General features: G+C 51.0%; 1 protein-coding gene across 1 annotated transcript in view; it reads right to left on the reverse strand.

The window, feature by feature from the left end:
• JPH3 (junctophilin 3) overlaps positions 1 to 18,149 on the reverse strand; it is a 56,487-nt gene extending 38,338 nt beyond the window's left edge. Inside the window, exons 1-2 of the mRNA XM_065661943.1 lie at positions 17,768 to 18,149; positions 1,782 to 2,559 (exon numbers count right to left, since the gene is read on the reverse strand). Of these exons, the coding sequence (XP_065518015.1) occupies positions 1,782 to 2,559; positions 17,768 to 18,149 (1,160 nt within the window). The remainder of the gene's footprint in view (positions 1 to 1,781; positions 2,560 to 17,767) is intronic.
• Between the last annotated feature and the right edge of the window lie 342 nt (positions 18,150 to 18,491).

An 18,491-nucleotide genomic window follows, 5' to 3' on the forward strand; every position in this document is an offset into this window, starting at 1 on the left:
AATCCCACAGGTTTTCTCCTCCTCCATGCACACGTGTGATTACAGGAGGCATCCTTCCTCCCAGCACTGCTGCTGCTGTTCAGCAGAGCTCAGGACCATGTTATCCCACCTGATGCAGGGGAGGAGGATGCTCTGCATCCCTATCTGATTTGATGTTTTCCATTGTCTCTCATAATTAGAAGGTAGAATATCATATGCCCAGAGCTCACTGAGCATTTCCAACATGGGGAGGTGTCATACCTCTTCCAGCTCCCACTCCTGTGGCTTTCCAGGACCATTACCACCTAGGGACAGAGGATGCTTGTGTTCTTAGACCCAGCATCCCACAGCAGACTAGAGCTCCACACTTCCAGAACTGAAGGAATGCTTTTGTACTGAGGCATTCACATCCCCAGATGACAGGGAAAGATCTGGGCTTTCCGCTGCTCTGCAGCCTGTTTCCTACCTGGCAATCTAGTGGGATTTCTTTCTTTTCCAAAGCTTTGACAACAGTTTGGTACAACATCAGCTCAAAAACATCATCAAGCCCAAATATGCTCCCAAAGCAGGCTTGGGAGTCTCATTTATATTGCAGATAAGTCATCGGTAGACGTGCTGATAAAGATTCCAAGTGTGACTCTGCATACAAATGATTCAGGCCCAACAACTAATCCAGCACAGGAGACTGAAGAGGTACCTGTGTTTTTCCCTGAACCCCAGCCCATTTTCCCTAGCCTGGCTGCTATATGTAGCATTTGCTCATAAACCAGAGAGGAATGACCATGCTCTAATAAACCATCTCCGAAGAGCCCTGACTTTGACAGAGGAGCCTTTTCTCCTCAGCTCACCTCTTGTTAGGAGCTCACTGTAAGTCATGAAGTGCCAGGTGCCAGCTAGAAGGTGCTTGAGTTGTCCCTGCTTTGAGCTGGGAGTTGGACCCTATTTCAACCTAAATCAAACATTACTCCTATCCCCCTGCTCCCTCCTTCTTTCAGACACATCAGGTCCTTGTCCTGAATCACTGAGCAGTTCCATGGTGGCTACAGCCAGCCCAGGGAGTAAGGGGCTTCTTGAGGCCAGTAGGGATTATTTGGGTACCCAGAGCTGCTTCTTTCTAGCAGAGCGTCAGGCAGGGCAAACCCTCCCCAGGCATCAGCTGCAGCCAGTGATTTGACTGCTTTTCCACTCAAAACCTCTTTTGGGAACAGAAATAGCTGGGAATCCTCCCAGCACAGGCCAGCCTTGGGATGGCTCCTCTTGGCTACAAGTCAGACAGAGGATATGGGCAAACAACATCTCAGGAGCAATTCTGCTAAGGGTATCGTCCTGCTTATTAAAGAGGCTATGGAGAAATGGGGTAAATAACCCAGCAGCTCCTAAGTGACAGCTATCAGCTTGTGAGCCCCACATTGTCGCCCACAAGTGCACGGCGCAATCACCCCTTGCACAGGCTGTACCATTCTGGGTGACCCTGTATGGTCTTGCTGGCTGGGTTGGGAAGACTCTGCATCCACATCCCACTTGGAATTAGCAGAAGGACAAATCAGCTTGTATCCACCTCAGTCTGAACACCACCCATGAGACCTGGACTAGTCCAGAAGCATGGCTTTCCAGGATGCTGAATGCTCCCACTTCGTGGTCCAGCCAGCACTGCAACACTTGCCTGCCTCCACCAGCTTCCCTAAAACATCCCACCAGGCGCCTACTGCTGCAAAAAGTCTATTCCCACTTTTGCCATCAAACCACAGCCACTGCGGCTTGACCCTTGCTCAGACACCACATCGGCACAGGGACCACCTTACCTGGATGCCGCAATCTCTGCTTTCTGCTTGGCGATGGTGGCCGCCCGCTCAGCAGCCTCGACTGCCCGATCCACCTTCTCACGGATCTTGCTGGCCCGCAGCGGGATGAGGTTCTTCCTCTTGCCACTGACCAGGATGTTCTGCTTGTACTTGCCCTCCTCCTTGGTGCCATCAGGGAAGGTCATGCAGCCGTAGCCATGGCGCTTGTTGTTGGCCCATTCTCCCTCATACTTCAGCCCATCCGAGCGCTGGCTCACCCCAAAGCCCGACCGCTTGTCGTTCTTCCACTCGCCGACGTAGATCTCAGTGGTGGTGGCATCGATGTCGTCTTCGATGACGGAGAGCTCGGCTTCGCCCTCACCCAGGCTGATGGTGGAGTTGATGTCGCTGGCGGTGGAGCTCACCGTGCTCATTCCGGCTTCGCTCCGGAAAGAGCTCTGCTTGCTCCGCTGGCTGGCCAAGGAGCTCTTGGACTCGGACTTACGGAGCTTGAGCCCGCTCAGCAGCGACCGCCGGAAGATGCCCTTCTTCTTGCTCTTGAGGATCTCGGCATCGCTGTGGGCCATGAGGACGAAGCCACCCCGGGAGACGGCAGGGCTGCCGGCCACCGCCGGCGAGGAGTCGGGGTGCAGCGCCGTGCCGTTGGTGTGCTCGCTGCGCAGGGAGTTGATGGACGTCCTCAGGGGTGACCTGATAACCGCAGCCATGCCGTAGGGAACGCTCTGCCGGACGCCGTAACCCTGGCGCATCCCTCCGACCCACTGGCCCTGGTATGTCCCTGAGAAGAGGAGACAAAAGCAAACAGGGGCTTCATGGCATGGCATCCTGTGGAGTGCTAATGGCATCAAACTGTTCTGCAAGCCCTTGGTTAGCGGGAGCAGCAAAGAGCAGCTCTGGATCCCAGTCCCATCTCTGTGACAAGGATTGTAATGTCATATTGTGGGAGGGGAAAATAACGTCTTGGTTGGGTTGCAGGCTTGCACTCCAGCTGCAGCATGGAAATATTAGAAACCAGCCAAGGCATCACGGAGCAGGGAGCGATGCTTTGAGGAATTGACCCTAATTTGAAAGGGAACAGAGTGGGGAGTTGGGGTAAGGGAATCGTTATCCGGAAGCAGACTCCATCCCTGTCAATGCTGCCGGCAGTGATCAAAGCAGATGGTACATTACAATGCATTTACTTATATACATAGTGCCTTTCATCCGGCATGTAGCGGAAGGGAGCTGCTCTATAGAAATAAAGGCCTCATGGGGAGAGATCCATTTGGTTATTCTCTTTGGAAATGTGCCTCTGTTTGAACCCCTGCATTTGTGTGGGCACTTACTGGAGTTGCTTAACTGGTTGTTAATGGGTTGAAACACACACGAGACCTCACTACAACACTGAAAGGAGGCACAAGACAACCAGTGTGTAATGCCTGCCCCGTATACCGAAGTGCCCAGTGGCAATCTTCCCCGGGGTTTATAATCCCTTCCCTTGCAGGAGCTCAGCGACTGGCACACTTTCACGTTCCATCCCAGCTGGTTGAACCGTGTGGCTTGTTTTTATTCTTAGGATGGCTTAATCTGTTCTGGACTAGCTCAAGACACAGTGCTGGGAGGTGTCCCTGCCCACAGCAGGTAGGTTTGAACTGGATGAACTTAAGGTCCTTTCCAACCCAAACCAGTCTGTGATCCTATGATTCACTGCCCGCCTAAGCCCTTGCAGATGAATGAGCCCGGGGACAGCTCCTCGCCTGGCACTGGTGTTGCTGTTGGGATGCCGTGGCTGGTCCTAGCCCTCGGATGCCCTCATTCCCAGTCCCTGCTGGCAATGCTGGGAGAGGCACAGGCAGCACCTCACAGCATCCTTTCGTGCCAGCCCTGCTCCTGCACACCAGAGGAATCTAAAAATACATGAGCTGATAGAGTGAACCCTTTGTGAATCCAACCAAAACAGCCCAGATGAAACCAACCCAACGACTATCACCTGCTCAGACTGATAAAGGCCTTCCGTCCCCTCTCCGCACAAGATGCTCTTTGTCCTTAGCAATCAGGGTAAGCAATCAGACATGAGCAACCCCTTGGTTCCACCTCAGGCAGCTCTTTTGGCTGCAAAAATATTGTTCCCTAAGATCCAGCTGCTTCGCTGCAATGTTTCCTTCTCAACATTTCCCAACAGCCCAGCAGAAAGAACGATTAAAACAGGCTGTGCTGCCCATGCCCACCCTCAGCCCAGATGAACCCCATTCTCACTACAAGGAGTGATCCCAACCCTACAGCTACGCATCCTTTGGCTCCTCTTCATTCCTCCTCCTCCCGATCCCACCTCCAGGGCTCCCCTAGGGTTTCCATTGCCCAGTCCCTGGCGCTCAGTGGTGTCTCTGGAGACGGATACAGGCTGGAGCGGCTCACCCTGAGCGCAGAAAGAGAAACCAGCTCCAAGGCACATTTGCACCGATCCCCTGGAGCTCGGGCATCCTTCCCAGTGCCCCAATGCAAGCAATGCCCCTGAGCTGCTCTGCTGTCTGGGTGACAGCCTTGTGCACCCCAAAACAATGCCAGCTCCCAGCTGAGGAAAAGACTTCCTTGGAGAAGCAGGGCCAGGTGGGCAGGATTTACTGAGGGTTTATAGGATTAGAACCAAGGAGGGAGGCAGAGCACCAGGATTATGGAAAGCACTGGCAGGGCAGGGTGAGGAGGTGGTGGCAGTTCTGGCAGGGAGGAAGATGGGGGACAATATGGCTGGCAAACAGCTCCGAGGAGACATCAGACATGTCCTGTGGTTGGGTTTGAGCAGTGAGCCTTGCTCGTCTGGCTGCAGTCCACTTTGGGGCCCCAAGAGCAGGCAACAACCAATGCTGTGCCCCCATGGCTCTCCCTGTGCCCAGTGGCACCCTGGAATGGTCTCTGTGGTCTCATTTAGCTCTCCATCCATCCCCTGCAGACCCAGCACTGTGTCACTCCCCTTCCCTTGGGGAATGTCACTTGCTTCCATTGGGGAGCAATGGGCAGCAGATGGGTGAGAGACATTTCCCCCAGTGCTCTCAGCACCCCTGTAAAGGGAACCCAAAAGATGGTTGTGATGCCCTCACACCATGCTCAGCCTCCTGTTTCCCTTAGAGACGGATTCGATGGGTTTCAGGGAGAGATGCCCCTGTGCGCAAGAGGACAGGGAGGAAAGGTCCTGCAAGAGATCCGTCAGAGCCTGCCCTGCCCGTGCTCTGGGTTCCCTTTCCCTTCAATGTTCCCTTGACCTCCCTGTCCCCAGCAAATCTACAGCTGATGAAAACCCCACCGGATTAAACCAAAGCGGACACAGCCCTTTGCTGAAAACCAGAGGCAGCAGCAAAGAGCAGAACAAAGCGCTGTCGGAGCAAGCGTGACAGCGCATCTCAGCTGGAGAGAGGCAGCGAATTGGCCACAGCAGGTTACAGCTGCAGCGTATCTCTAGCAAGGCAGAGGTGCCCGGGAAGTTGTCATCCTTGCATGGCCTTAAAACCTGCTCCTAGAGTTGCACAGGTGCCAGGAGATGCTCTGCATCTCCTTGGTAAGGCCAAGTTTAGTAAGCAAAGGATGCAAGGGCTTGAGAAGCCACCCCATCCAGTCAGTCCATCCTGCTTCTCCCCTCCTGGCATCATGGAGCAACCCCCATTAGAGAGCGAAACCCAAACCCCAAGTCTGCTTTCATGGGTGGTATTGCCCTCCTGATTGCTTCCCTGCTGGAGGCAGCAGCATGGATTACCTCTGGGGATTGCCTAGGAGGGTCCCAATGGCCACCAAGACATCTGGCCACCTTCATAGCCACCAGCAGATCAAAAAGCTGCCTTCCAGGTAGCTGATTTCATCCATACTTTCTCACCCAAACAGCACTCCTTCCTTCATCTGACTTCATCATGTTTCCAACCCCTAAATATCCCAGGATTTGGACATGAATACTGGAAGGTCTCAGAGCCATCTGATCTGCATTGCTAAGCACTGCCACCTCCTCCCCTTGCACTGCTCAGTTTAACCTCTGCCCCCTAACATTTGCAGATGTATGCACAAAGCTTAATCTCACAAGGAGCTGGGAGACTCTTTCTCCCTGCAGAGGAGACAGGGGTTTATGATTTTCCACTTTACTTGCCAGGGTGGAATGGCTATAGCCATTTCATTGCTCAGGAGGTGAAAAGGGAGCAGGCAATAGGAAGCCTGTGCAGTAGGGACCATAGGATGGGTTTGGGTGTAACGGGATGAATACATCTGATGCGAAAGGTCCCCAGGCTGATCTGCTGAGATGCTGAATTGAGATCCTCAAGGATTTCAGCGCAGACAGAGAGAGCTGAGCACCTCCAAGGGTCTGGGCAGAAAAGCAGATGCCCTCTTTCAACTGTGTGCAAGATGGGAACATGCTTCTATTGGGATGGGAAGCAGGGAGCAAGCCAACACTACTGCAACCATGGCCACAAGCTGATTGCATTGCCCAAGCCAGGGCCCTATGGAAAAGAGGCAAAGACACTGTGATAGAGGATAATTTCTGGGGAATAAAATGCACCAACTTCTTCTCCCCAGCCATGCAGGTCACTCTTACGGCTGCCTCCAAGATGCCACAAATACCTGTCTCAGTTCTATGCGGCTCTTTTACACTGAGCAAAAAGGACAAAGAGCATCCAAGAAAGTCTTGGACATGGAAATAAAACCCTCCTGAGGCAGGTAATTTGTGACTTCCTATGGTAATACAACCAATGCAACAGCTCCTTCTGTACTATCAATATTTGCAAAATGCTTTACAAAGCATTAATTGCTTGAGATCGATGGAGTGATTCTATCAGGTAAAACGCAGCACCCGTTACGTGGTCAGGGCAGCATCATACAAACAACCAGCGGTAGGGCTAGATGGAAGTGTGGAGGGTAGGAGAGCACTGGGTAGCCAAGCCAATAAATCTCAGCCATGATCATGATCCTGCTGAAAAGAGGGCCTGATCCTGCCCTGGGAATGGGAATTTTCAGCAAAATCAGAGCCGAGGGAATAAGCAGGGTGCGTTCTTGCTTGCCATAGATTCACAGGGAGGAATTCTTGACTCCTGGTGTAATCACACCAGCAGGATTTAAGCAAGGTAAAGGTAATGTCAAGAATGGTGGGGATATAGCCACACACAGAGGTAAGGAGAGGGAATAACCTGAGGCTATGAGAAAATAACTGACAGCATTCACCTTTTGGAAACAGCAGAGGGAATGTGAGAAAGGGAACGGTCTTGCAGGAAATATGGGGAAAGTTGGGATGGGACAGGAACCTGGGGAAAAAGGAAATGGGCAATGCAGTTGTTGGCCACTTTCGCTTGCGTTCTTAAGCCTGAGTTTTGGAGGTTCTTGTCTTGCTCCCCTTGGAGCAAGGCTGGGATGTTTCCAAAATGGCTTTTTAAACTCCTGCAGGAATTTCTGTTCCCTAGAGGACCACGCAGAGCCCCATCCTTGGCTGGAGCCAGGCAGGCTGAAAGCAGAAAGCGGGAAGTCACTGGCCTCCAAAGCATCATTCCTGATTCTCCAGCAGAAGATCATATGTTTGGAGCAATGACAAGCAACAAAAGGTAATCTAATTTGTTGCAGCTCCTCAGTGCTTCCTCAGCATTTGGCTCAGGAGGCTGAGATTCATTCTGGGAAGAGAGCAGAGACTCTGCAGGGCTGCTCCTTTGTCCCCATAATGCCAAAATCCCTGAAACCAGAGTTTGCCTTGGTTGTCCCTTGGAGAAACGGGGAATCCTGCAAAGCTGGTGGCAAGGTGGCTGGGTTCAACCCCTGCACCTCATGTTCCCTGCTGTAAACAGGGATGATGCAGCCACGCTCCATCAGTTCATCTGGGTATGGAGAAGACTCATTAGCTCCTATCTGCAAGTGGTCCAGGAGGATTTGAGGCGTTACAGACACTGGGAACAACAGATTTCCATTCATTTCCTTGGCTTTACCAAAGAGATTTGGGGGTTTTCCTGGGGAGAGGGAAGGAGGAGACTGACCTCCATCTCCAGCTCATCTCTTTGGGATGCAGCCGCTGTGGTGGGGCTCATGTGCTTGTTCAAGCAAGGGAGCTGCTTGTTCTTGCAGACAAGGTCTTAGCCATGGCTGGGAAGAGGCAACCAGCTCATGGCTTGCTCTTGCCACACAGCACACCAGGCTGAAGCCTTGGGCAAGAAGAGTCACGTCATTGATGAAGTTTTAATCCATACCTTTTTGCACATAAAAATGGAGGGTGATGGGCTGCTCACAGCCCAGCAATGCAGATGGGGCTTCCCTTGGCCCGGGGTGGGACCATACACTTGGATATAAACCTGGTTCATCTTTACCATGGTACTGTGCGGAGACAGAAGTCAGGATTTTGGGGCTGGAATGTCTACATTTTCTTTCCTCCCTCTCCTGGTACCCAAGGATTTGCATTTTGCAGTCCTCTGAGCTCTCTGGCTCCAGTCCAGGAACACCATTAGGTAGGAGTGTTATGGACTGAAGGTTGCTCACAGGCGCTTCCCAAACCAAGACAATCAGTTCCACATTCTCCTCGAAAAAGCCCTTGGCAAGCACATAGGTTAAAGCACACGGGGAGATTTGCACCGACCTGCCCTGCTTCACTCCACTTCAGCTTCTCACATGGAGAAATTCAAGCAGCTACTCAGGATGCTGTAAAGCATTTTGAGGTCGGTAGGCACATACATACTTTTATCACAATATGACCTCAGAAAAAATCAAAACACTTGGAAAAATATTCCTTACCCATCACTAACACAAAGTTAAAAACCCCACAAATAACCCACTCTCACGGCTCAATGTAAAGTATTTCAAGGCTAGCTAGAATAACCATCGACACGAGCACAGCTACCCAGGCTTCCATAGACATCGGAGCAGCAAGCTTCAAAGGATAGCTTCCTCTTTAGCCTCTGTCCCATCCTTGAAGCACAGCCAAGATCTGCCTGTCACAGTGACTGTGTTTGGCAATGGCAGTGATCCAAGCCTCCCAGGTTGCTTTTGCCACTCAGCAGAATTTGGGAATGAGGTCTGCATTGTCCAAAGTGTCCACCTTCCACATTTCCAAACGAAGCTGAAGTCATTAGGCCTTGCAAATTGCTCATTTATCTTGTGAAGGATCCTTCCTGGTATGCTCACATCTCCCCCCCCCCCCCCATCTCTGAACTCTGCAGTATATTAATTAAAGACATCCGATGGCAATAATTAGGCCGGTCTCGTGAATGATGATGGAAGGAGCAGGTTTTACAGATATCACTTTCCAGCTATTCAATATCAGAAAGACCCAGGGAGGATTGATGCACAAATCGTGTTTGGTATCTCAGAAACATCTATCCCAAACAGAAGATGTATGAGAGAAAAGAGAGGACTGGAGGATGCTAATTCAGCCTCAGATCCTGATGATGCAATGATAGGGACACCCTCGTTGGAGACCCCTGTTGATATCCAGCAGTCAGGGGACCTTGTTGGTAAAAACATGCCCCCCAAATGTGCTACCTGCAGGTGTGGGTCCTCCCAAGCATCCATGTGGGTGCCAAGACATCCCAAGCACCATCCTTCCTGCCCTCCTGGCAGCAGGACAAGGCATTGTGCTGGGTGACTTGCATTTCCTGCTGTGTGCCCAATACAGCAGTTGTCCCCCAGATGTTCACCTAAATCCTACACAAGCATGATATGGAAGGTTAGGACTTCTCACCTGCATTGCCCACTATGAAAGGTGGCAATCAGTGATGGCACATGTGTGCAATGCCACACGGATACAGCATCAGCGGTGAGTTATCTCCCCCCAGCTCTGCCAATGGTTTCCATGCTTCTGACCACCACCAGGTCATGCTAAAAACACAGTCAGGTGCTTCTTATGTGGTTGTTAATTTGCTGAAAATATGCTCTGGTAAGTGCTTACACAGGGGAAGAAATAAAGTATGGATTTTTGAGTATGCAAATATAATCTGCAGGCACAAGCACGTGATGGATGTTAGTCATATTGCTTAATGTGAGGCTGGATACATACATACATGATGGGCACAGTGAGGTCCTGGCATCCTTGGAGGGGAGAAGGGGAAGAAGGAAAGGAGAAGGGAGAAAAGCAATGAAGAACGAAGAGGGAAGGACTAGAGTGAAACTGCCATGAGCTGCTTTGTAACTGCCTGGATGGTGGGTAGCATTAAGTCTGTTGCTTGGGCTCAACAAATAATGAAGCATTACAAGTCCGCAGCTCCTATCAGCATGGTTAGCTTGCACTTTTAAAAGCTAAACGGCAGGGACCCTCCATCTAAGGAAATAAACCAGTGGAGTTGCTGCATCTGGGTGATGTGCCATAGGAGATCACTTTGCAAGCAGGTAGAAACAGTGCAGGAATCGCCCCAGTACAGCCAGTGCCTTGTGGGACACCTGCAGCAGCAAGAGACTGGGGCTGGAGAGAAGAGATGGATCTAGACAGCCTCAAGCAAGGGAATCTTTCTCCTCCTCTGCAGATGCAAATAACCACGTAGAGTAACTCTGGATGAAATACCACAGAACAGGGATTGCTCAACCACTCGGGAAAATCATCTGAAAGGCAGGTTTGCATCATCAGGAGTGATCATCTGGGGGATATGAGCTCCATCCAAAACACGGGAGTCCTTTATGTCCTCATTGCCATGAGGCCCGCTCTGAAGACGCTTTGCAATCAGATCAGCAGAGGGAAGCTACTTCCCTCACTGGCAAACATTAATGTGCGTCATGGCACTGGAAAGATATTTGCTGATATTTGCACTTACAGATGGGAAACTGAGGCGCAGAGCGAGGTGGAGGATGAGCTTCTCCAACAAAACGAGGTGTGTGCCTCTTTCTGCTGCAGGCACAAAGTGGCTCTGCACAGCCCACAGCAAACATATGGAATGGGGCAAAGCCTTGAAGTCGATGTCCTACCTCTGAAGATAAGCCAGGCTACACGAATTAAGCCATTTTCCACAGGGAATGCCCAGCAATGAGTATGTGCCTTTATAGTACTAATTACATAAAAACCACATATGGAAATTCAGCTCAGATAACATCTGTGAGAAGAGCATCCTCCCATACCCATGACCAGGTTCGGACTCTCCTGATAACAACTTCCGAGGCACTTTGGCTATTTGCTTTAAGAGGGAAAAAGCTCAATTTGCTCTCCCTGCGCAGGAAAACACAAGTCCATCCTGAGCATCCCCTCCCTCTTCTCCCTTATTGCTCCTGCTTCCCCCAGCCTGTTTGCATTAGTAATTGCCTTTTCCAGCCAGCATTTGGACAAATGCTTTAAGCCATTACAATGGCAATCAAATCCCAGCATCGCTAATTCTGATGGGGCTCATAATGCGTCTCAGGCCAGTCATGATTTTCCTTAAAGTGCCAGGTCCTGGAGTCAGGGGAAATGGAGCTTTTTGAAAGGAAAGAACAGGAAAAAAGAAACTTCTAGCTTTCCTGGGAGCAGGAAGTGCCAGGTTCACTGGAGACAGTCGAGGGTGCATCATCCCCTGGTGAAATGGGGTCCATGGGCAGCTGAATCCCTGAGTATTCAGCCACCGACTGGGGCCAAAACTAGGATGAGGCTTTCACACAAGGGGTGAGAAACACATTAACATATCACTCAGCTCCTTTATTACAGCTAATGTGCTCCTCTCACAAAGCAGAGTGAAATCGGGCTAATACTTAGTCCATTAATCCCTCAGCGCTCTAATCCTCATCGCAAACTCTGTGATCTCACCCCGTTTCTGAGCAGAGCTCACAGGAGTAAGGGCTAATTCTCCAGTGCTCACACACAGTGCTGTATGCAGGCACCAGGCTTTGGGGGTCCATGGGATGAGGTTGAGCTCCCCATGGATGTGGGATATGAGGCTTCACCAGGAGCGGGGATAGCGCAGGATGTGGTGAGGTGAAAGCAAGATTTTTTTCTATCCTGTGAAATAAATGATTAATCCCTTATTCAGTCCAGGGAAACACCTCATAGACCCAAAGTGACGATGCCCTGAGCAGGGAATTATACCTTTTTAGTAATAATCTTGGTGCGAAGGTCTGCAAATTTAGGGACCTTGCTCCGGCTGTTCACTCATTCATGAAAATTCATGATGCTGTGCTGTGTGCTACGAGTAAGTGGAACATCTTCAGGGAATCATTTTGGGAAAGGAATGGCTGTTCTAAGGGAATGCCCATGCACCGATTGCGATTTTTGAGGATTTTTGATTCAGAAGGAAGAACCTGTCTTTGAAAAGCCAGTATCAAACCCCAAAATACAACCACTTGCCATTCAACTGTTTGGGGCTTTTCTTCCTCCAAGCTTCCCTTTTTTGTTAATAAATAGTTTAACTGTAAGTTAAACAGCAAATTAGCATCAAGACTCTCCTGTAACTACTGCAAACTCCTGCCAAAAACTTCCTTTATTGCTCAGGATTTCAGTCAATGTCAAAGCCAGACCCCAAACAGGCAAACCCTGCCAAAACTCATAAGGCAGATACTAAACCACAGTGTTGCCTCCTCTAAGACCCATCACCAGCTCCATCCCGCCCGGATGTATCTCCAAGTCATGCCTACGTTAATACAGATCATTCATCTACATGAGCGTTACCTGATTCAGAGCATTCAAAATTTATCAGGTTCATTTTAAAATCGAGGCATTTTTAAACAGAAGGCATTTTTAGCTCTCATCTGCTGGTTTCCAAGCCTGTAAGAATGACTGCTCTGCAATAGCCTGGGTGGAAACCTTGCTTCGAAAATGAAGCTCAAAATCTTGCAAAATCACATGATTCCACAAGCTGGAGCTTCAAGGGGAAAAAAAACCACTCAGCTACAGGAGCAGATGTCACCCAACCACGAGGGGCCCCATGGGATACCAAATCACATGCAAATACCCTGAGATTTGCATTAAAAGCCATGAGAAGCCCACCCCAGCACCCCCGGTGAGAGGATATTAAAACAGTGCTTCATGGCTTAGGTCACCCTCTATTATGGGTCAAGGAGGGAGGTGTAAGGAAGCCAGACTGCCCCAGGGCTGGGTTCGTACATTATCCCCTGGAGCTGGGTAGAACCCTCAAGAAGATGGAGTGAGGGTCTGAGGCTGTCTGACAGCCTTTATCTCGCATCCTTTCCCCTGGGGTCAAAATCCTTCTTCCTCTGTCCTAAGCTGTACCTGAATCTAAGCATCATGTTCCAGCGATGTAAGTTATTACCATGAGTTCATGTCATTTATTTTTAATGATGCTGGTCCACAATCTTCATTTAGTATTTTGATTCATTTTTTTCTATGCTCGGTGGGTCCCGACGCCTCAGCTCTTGCTCTCCTATAACCGCTGCTGCACTGCGAGCAACTTCTGTACCAAATCTAGGCGGTGAGAAGCTTCATCAACAGAGTTCACAGCTTTTATCTTTAATTATCAGGTTCTTAGGGGGTTGTCTGGATCTGCAGGAAGCAGGAGGATGGGGAATCAGGGCGCACTTGTATTTGCTTGTTTCCGCCCACTATTTAAAGTGCATCAACAATTCCTTCCCGGCAGCAAAATAAGATGAGAGCTGGTACTTTTAAGGTAATTCTGACATCCGTGCTATGAATAGACCGCATGGAAATTTGCCCTCGCTAGCTGGTTCCCTGTTGCTGTAGAGGAACCCGTGGAAAACCCCGCTATGGAGAGAGGCATGAGGCAGCTGTCAGAGATGCTGCTGCCCTTAGAGGCACTGGCTGGTGGTGGTTCATTCAAAACCCCTTCCTGGACCAGCATCACGGCATCCCTGGTGCATCCCCCCAAGAGCGGCCCTTTACACTGGCAAAGGGCCTGTTTTCTGCCAAATATCTCCTGTTTTTCACCTCCTCACCCATATTAAAGCCATTTGGTTGGTAGCTCCTGGTGCACCCACTTAAGAGGGCAGCTGGAAGTGTCACCAGTGCCACTGCAGAGGTGGGGAAACTGGGGCAGGACAGGCTGCGAGACAGCCCACACCGGCAGCTCCCACCGCACCGCTTTCCTCTCCCCATTGCTTGCGAAGCAGGAATGTTTCCCAGCCTGGGCCAAGAAAACCTACATGCCTACTCACATGGCGCTAACAATGAAAACACTAATTATATTTCACTCACCTATCAAAGGGATGATTCATTTAGGTGAGTGGGCACGGAGGATTACACAAGATAAGAACCACGATGCGACTGCCCGTCTGTTTTGGGGTAGCCCTCCTGAGAAACAAGGCTGTGCGCAGCACATGGGAACCTGGGATGTGGGTAGCAGAGGGAGGGACCCAGCATGGACCAGGGAATCACTGCGAGCCATTCCCTAAGGGCTGGCTGGGCAAACGGAACCCAAGCAAGGGGCTGGTGCCCCCCCTGAGACCCTGTCTGGTTTTGGACCCCAAATTCTCAGCTGGGGAGAGGCGGACGGAGGAGAAAAACAGCGTTGAAAGGGCAAAAGCAGATCTGGGGCTTCCTTCACGCTCCCTACCTCATCCATCCCCACAACCACGGTTTCAGCAGCTAAACCCATACCCAATGCACAGCCCTAGGACTGCCGCGGCAAGCCTGCAGCTACCACTCAAACTGTCCCCAGGGTAAAATCCCTGTGCGCTTCCACACTGTCCAAGGAGTTACAGAAAGGCAGAAACCAGCTGAGATGTCTCCAGACCTGCTCAGGTGGGGGTCTCCAATAGGAGGTCTCCAACTCTCTGCTCTAGAGAGGTTCCAGCAGCTCCAGCAAGGACCACAGCAGCAGCTCCGGCTCACATCGGCGCTGGTCCAGGTGGATGCAGCCCCTTTCACCTGAAGCGAGGGAGCAATCCTGCTCCCTCTCTGGAGCTGGGTTGAATCAGGCCCAGCAAATAAGTGGTGCAACTCCAGCATCCGACTGAAGCAACCCTCAGGATCCTGGTTTATGTAATACCAGGGAGCTTCTGGATGGGGGCAGGAGGGATTTTTGGCAGAAAGATAAGGACATGTCCACAGTATTGAGGTTTCGGGGGGTCCAAGTGTATGTGTGCGTGCAGGGGAAAGACAGGACAGTGCATATATGTGCCACACATGGGTCAGGCATGTGCCAAGGAGATTGGGCAAAGTGTGGGCTTATAGGGAAACAGCACGGCTGCATTTGCGTCGTTGGGCTCTGTGGGATAGGTTTACATTGATGGACACGTATCCACACAGCTCGGGGAACACAGTCCACATTCCCCTGGTGCACGCATGGGTCGGAGAGGGCTGTCTCCGGGCCGGGGGCAGACCACGTGCGTGTGGGTATGCATGAGAAGGGGCGAAGCGGCTCCTCGGCGTGGGGAGGAGAGGCGTGTGTGCATGGCGATGAGTGTGCCCGTGTGGGAGGTGTGAGAGCTGCAAGCTGCATGTGGGGGAAGCGTGCATGCGTGTGCGAGTACCCGGCGTGGTGGGGGGACGGCACCCGGGGCGGAGAGCAGAGACAGGGCATAGGGATGGCAGCGTGGCTCGGGCCACCGCATCCCCGTTGCTCAGTGTCCAAGCCCTGTGCATCAACACGTGCGCATCAGCCACGCAAAGTATCGCTGCCCAAGACAGCGCCTGGTGGAGTGTTGGGGTTTGTCTTCACCCGTTATTGTGTAAGGGAATGGTGAAAGTGGAGCTAAACCCATGGATTTTGGGGCACGTCACTTCCAGAGCCTCGCTGTGCATTTAGGGACCCATCCCCTAGCCATGGTTGATGTGCTAAAAAAGCATAATGCAAGGGATGAATATTTATCTGTGGGTGGCAAGTGACAGATGCTGGGGCGAGGATTCTAGGATACTTCAGTTTGATGAAGGTAATAGCTTGAATAGATTAATGAGAAACATCCTTCCCAACAGTTGCCTTCTCTGTGCCATAGCTACTCAGCCACCCCTCCAGCAGAGCTCCTGCACACATTGGCTTCTTGCATTTAAATGCTCAAAGTTCCTCAGTGTTCAGTGTCCAAAAGAGGCTGGAGATGTCCAACTTTGGGGTTTTCCACCCAGAACTCATACAGGCGACTGGGAAAGGGCCACAAGCTCTGAATACTTTTGCAACCAAGTTGGTGAATGTGCAATTTTGGCTGGGTTCAGTCACTCCGTGGTGACTGCTCACCTGAAATGGGGGGAAGCTGGTGTGGAGGAGCCCAGTCGGGGCGCACATGGGGTGTCCTTACTCCTGGCAGCACGATGGGCTTGGCCACAGGTACCACCATCAGTCTGCATTTCCCCTTCTAGGAAAGCCTCAGAGTCCCTGAGGGAGCATTTTGCTACAGACCCTGCCCTTTTCTCCCACTGATCTTCCTACCTCCTCCTGAAATGATAAATGTGCAATACAGCTCTCAGTCCCCAGGCACCAAGAGGCCGGTCTGGCCTGACAAGATGGAAGAGGAAGCTCTTTGCTTCTGGTAGGTTCTCAGAAACAGTGAAACCGCCGGTAAACCAGCCCAGTTTGGGGATGCTCCCCGGGGTTCCCAAATCACTGCTGCTCTGCAGTTGATGGGGACTGTGCTGGCCTGGGGGCACATGTGTGCCCTGCAACACCCAGCCCTCAGAGAGCTGTAGTTTGTTAAGACTTCTGTTCGCCTTCCTGAAACCCTCCCCTGGTAGGGGCTGGATGCCATAAGGGCAGCAGGGAGACAGCTCTCACACTGAGCACGCAGAACCCCCCCACATCCCCTCCTGACCGCTTCGAACGTGGGAGACCGCAATTATTCTCTGGCCAAGCAGCTTTATTCTCAGCTGAAGGACTGCTGGGGTTTATTGAAGGCTCGGAAATGCACAGCCGGCAGATTCCAGCCCAGACCCCAGCATTATTCCAGGCGGCTGAAACAAAAGGTTGCAGCTCTATTTGCCTTCAGGAGAAAGCCACCAGCATGAAATTATCATTAAAACCCAAGATATTGTTCCACTTCTCCCTTCCAGAGCATAAAAGAGCAGCTGCAGGAAATGTTTAATCTTGCCTGCCTGTATAATCACAAAGCAACCAACTGGGTTTTATAGAGAAAGGTCCTGAAGCACCTTTCAGGAAGGCTGTGATGGAGCTCATCAATGCTGCAATTTCCTTAATGAAGCAAAATAATGAAAAATTATAATAAATAAAATAATAATTAAAAAGAGCCTGCTTTAGACAGACACATTTGACAGTGAAAGAAGAGGGCAGTGCTGCTGAATGCCCCCGGCCACTGGTAGGTAGGCCTGGACCAGATTATGGTGGCAATAGAGATGGAAGTAGCCACAAACCATGAGACAGGATGATACAGCCACTTACAGCAAAGCACCAGCTGCTTTTCCTAGTTCAGCCTTTAAGCTTGTTTAAGTCCGGCAATATTTTGTTTTGGGTCGCTCCAATTGGGTTTTCCTGTTTTTCATTTAATCCCAGTTTCCCCTCAACATCTCGTTAAGCCATGTTGACGGCAGAGAATAGCTTTGATGATCCCTCTGAGCCCCTACGCTAAGCATTAAGCTGCAAACTAGGAATGTAAGACTCTTGTCTGAATTAAAGTCTTCTGCCTGTTATTATTAAGCATGGGGCTGCGTTTGGAGGGGCTGCAGGGCACACAACGACCCCAGCTCCTCCTTGGGAGCATTGGCAGCACTGGAGGTGCACCCATCTGCCCTGGACACCCCTACACACTCTCACTTCCCCCCTGTCCTGGGTTGCTTCAATACAAATCCTACAGGTCCCAGTGATGCAGTGAGAACTGCAAATCCCATGTGCAACTTGGGTTGTCTCCTGATGGCTCAGCCCATCCCAATCCTCCAACCACCACTGGGTGAGATCTGGGTGTTCCCCCCCACCAGTGCAGCCAGCTCCCATCCCCCAAAACCCTGATTGAGAAGAGAAGGGGGCAAGAGTTGGCACCAGGGACCCACTGAACATCTGGGGCTACCTGTGGCAAAAAGCTGGGCTGATGCCACAACGGGCTGGTTCCCTGTCTCCTATAGGGTATGGGCATCCCTCCCTCCACAGCAGCAGGCTGCAAACTCCCAGACTCCAGCCTTAACCCAGGATCCCTGTCTGAAGGTTTCCACCCTACAGCATCACCCACCCTAGCTGGGAAGGTATCAATGCAGCACCTACCTCCATCCGAGTAGGTCTCTGTCCCGTAGCCATCCTGTAATCCATTGCTCCAGGTGCCTTCGTACTTGGCCCCATTTCCAGTGCATTCTCGGACCCCGTACCGTCCCTTAAATCCATGGGTCCACTCTCCTTTGTACACCCACTTCCCTTTGCTCTCCATGCCAATGCCATGGCGCTTGCCCTGCGCCCAGGTGCCCTGGTAAGTGTTGCCGCTGGGCCAAGTGTAGACCCCCAGCACCTCAAAGCCGTGACTCCAGGAGCCCGAATATTCACCTTGACCCTTCGGGCCGGTACAGATTCCGTGGCCATGAGCCTTTCCGTCCTCCCAGCCTCCACAGTACGACCCTCCATCGTCAAAATTAAACCTTCCCCCACTGGACATGCATGTAATTCGGTTTGCAAATCCCCCAAAAGGTGAAAAAAAAAAAAAAAAAAAAAAAAAGAAAGAAAGGGGGGAGGGGGGAGGGATAATAATTAAAAAAAGCAGGAAATAAAATGCGAACGATGACTTGGGAAAAAAGAGAATTTAAAAATCAAATCAATCGCAATCATGCACCAGATCCAAGGGAGCTGCTTAAGCCAGTTTCTTGTGATTATTCATTCTTTGGGAGTACGTTCAGGATCAGTTCTCTCTTCCCCTGCTGTGGAGACAGTATCATTAAACAAAAAAAAAAAAAAAAAAAAAAAAAAAAAATAGCAGCAAGAACAGCAGCAGCTATTGGGT

This window comes from Lathamus discolor, chromosome Z (genome assembly GCF_037157495.1).
Source record: "Lathamus discolor isolate bLatDis1 chromosome Z, bLatDis1.hap1, whole genome shotgun sequence".
Classification (NCBI taxonomy): domain Eukaryota; kingdom Metazoa; phylum Chordata; class Aves; order Psittaciformes; family Psittacidae; genus Lathamus; species Lathamus discolor.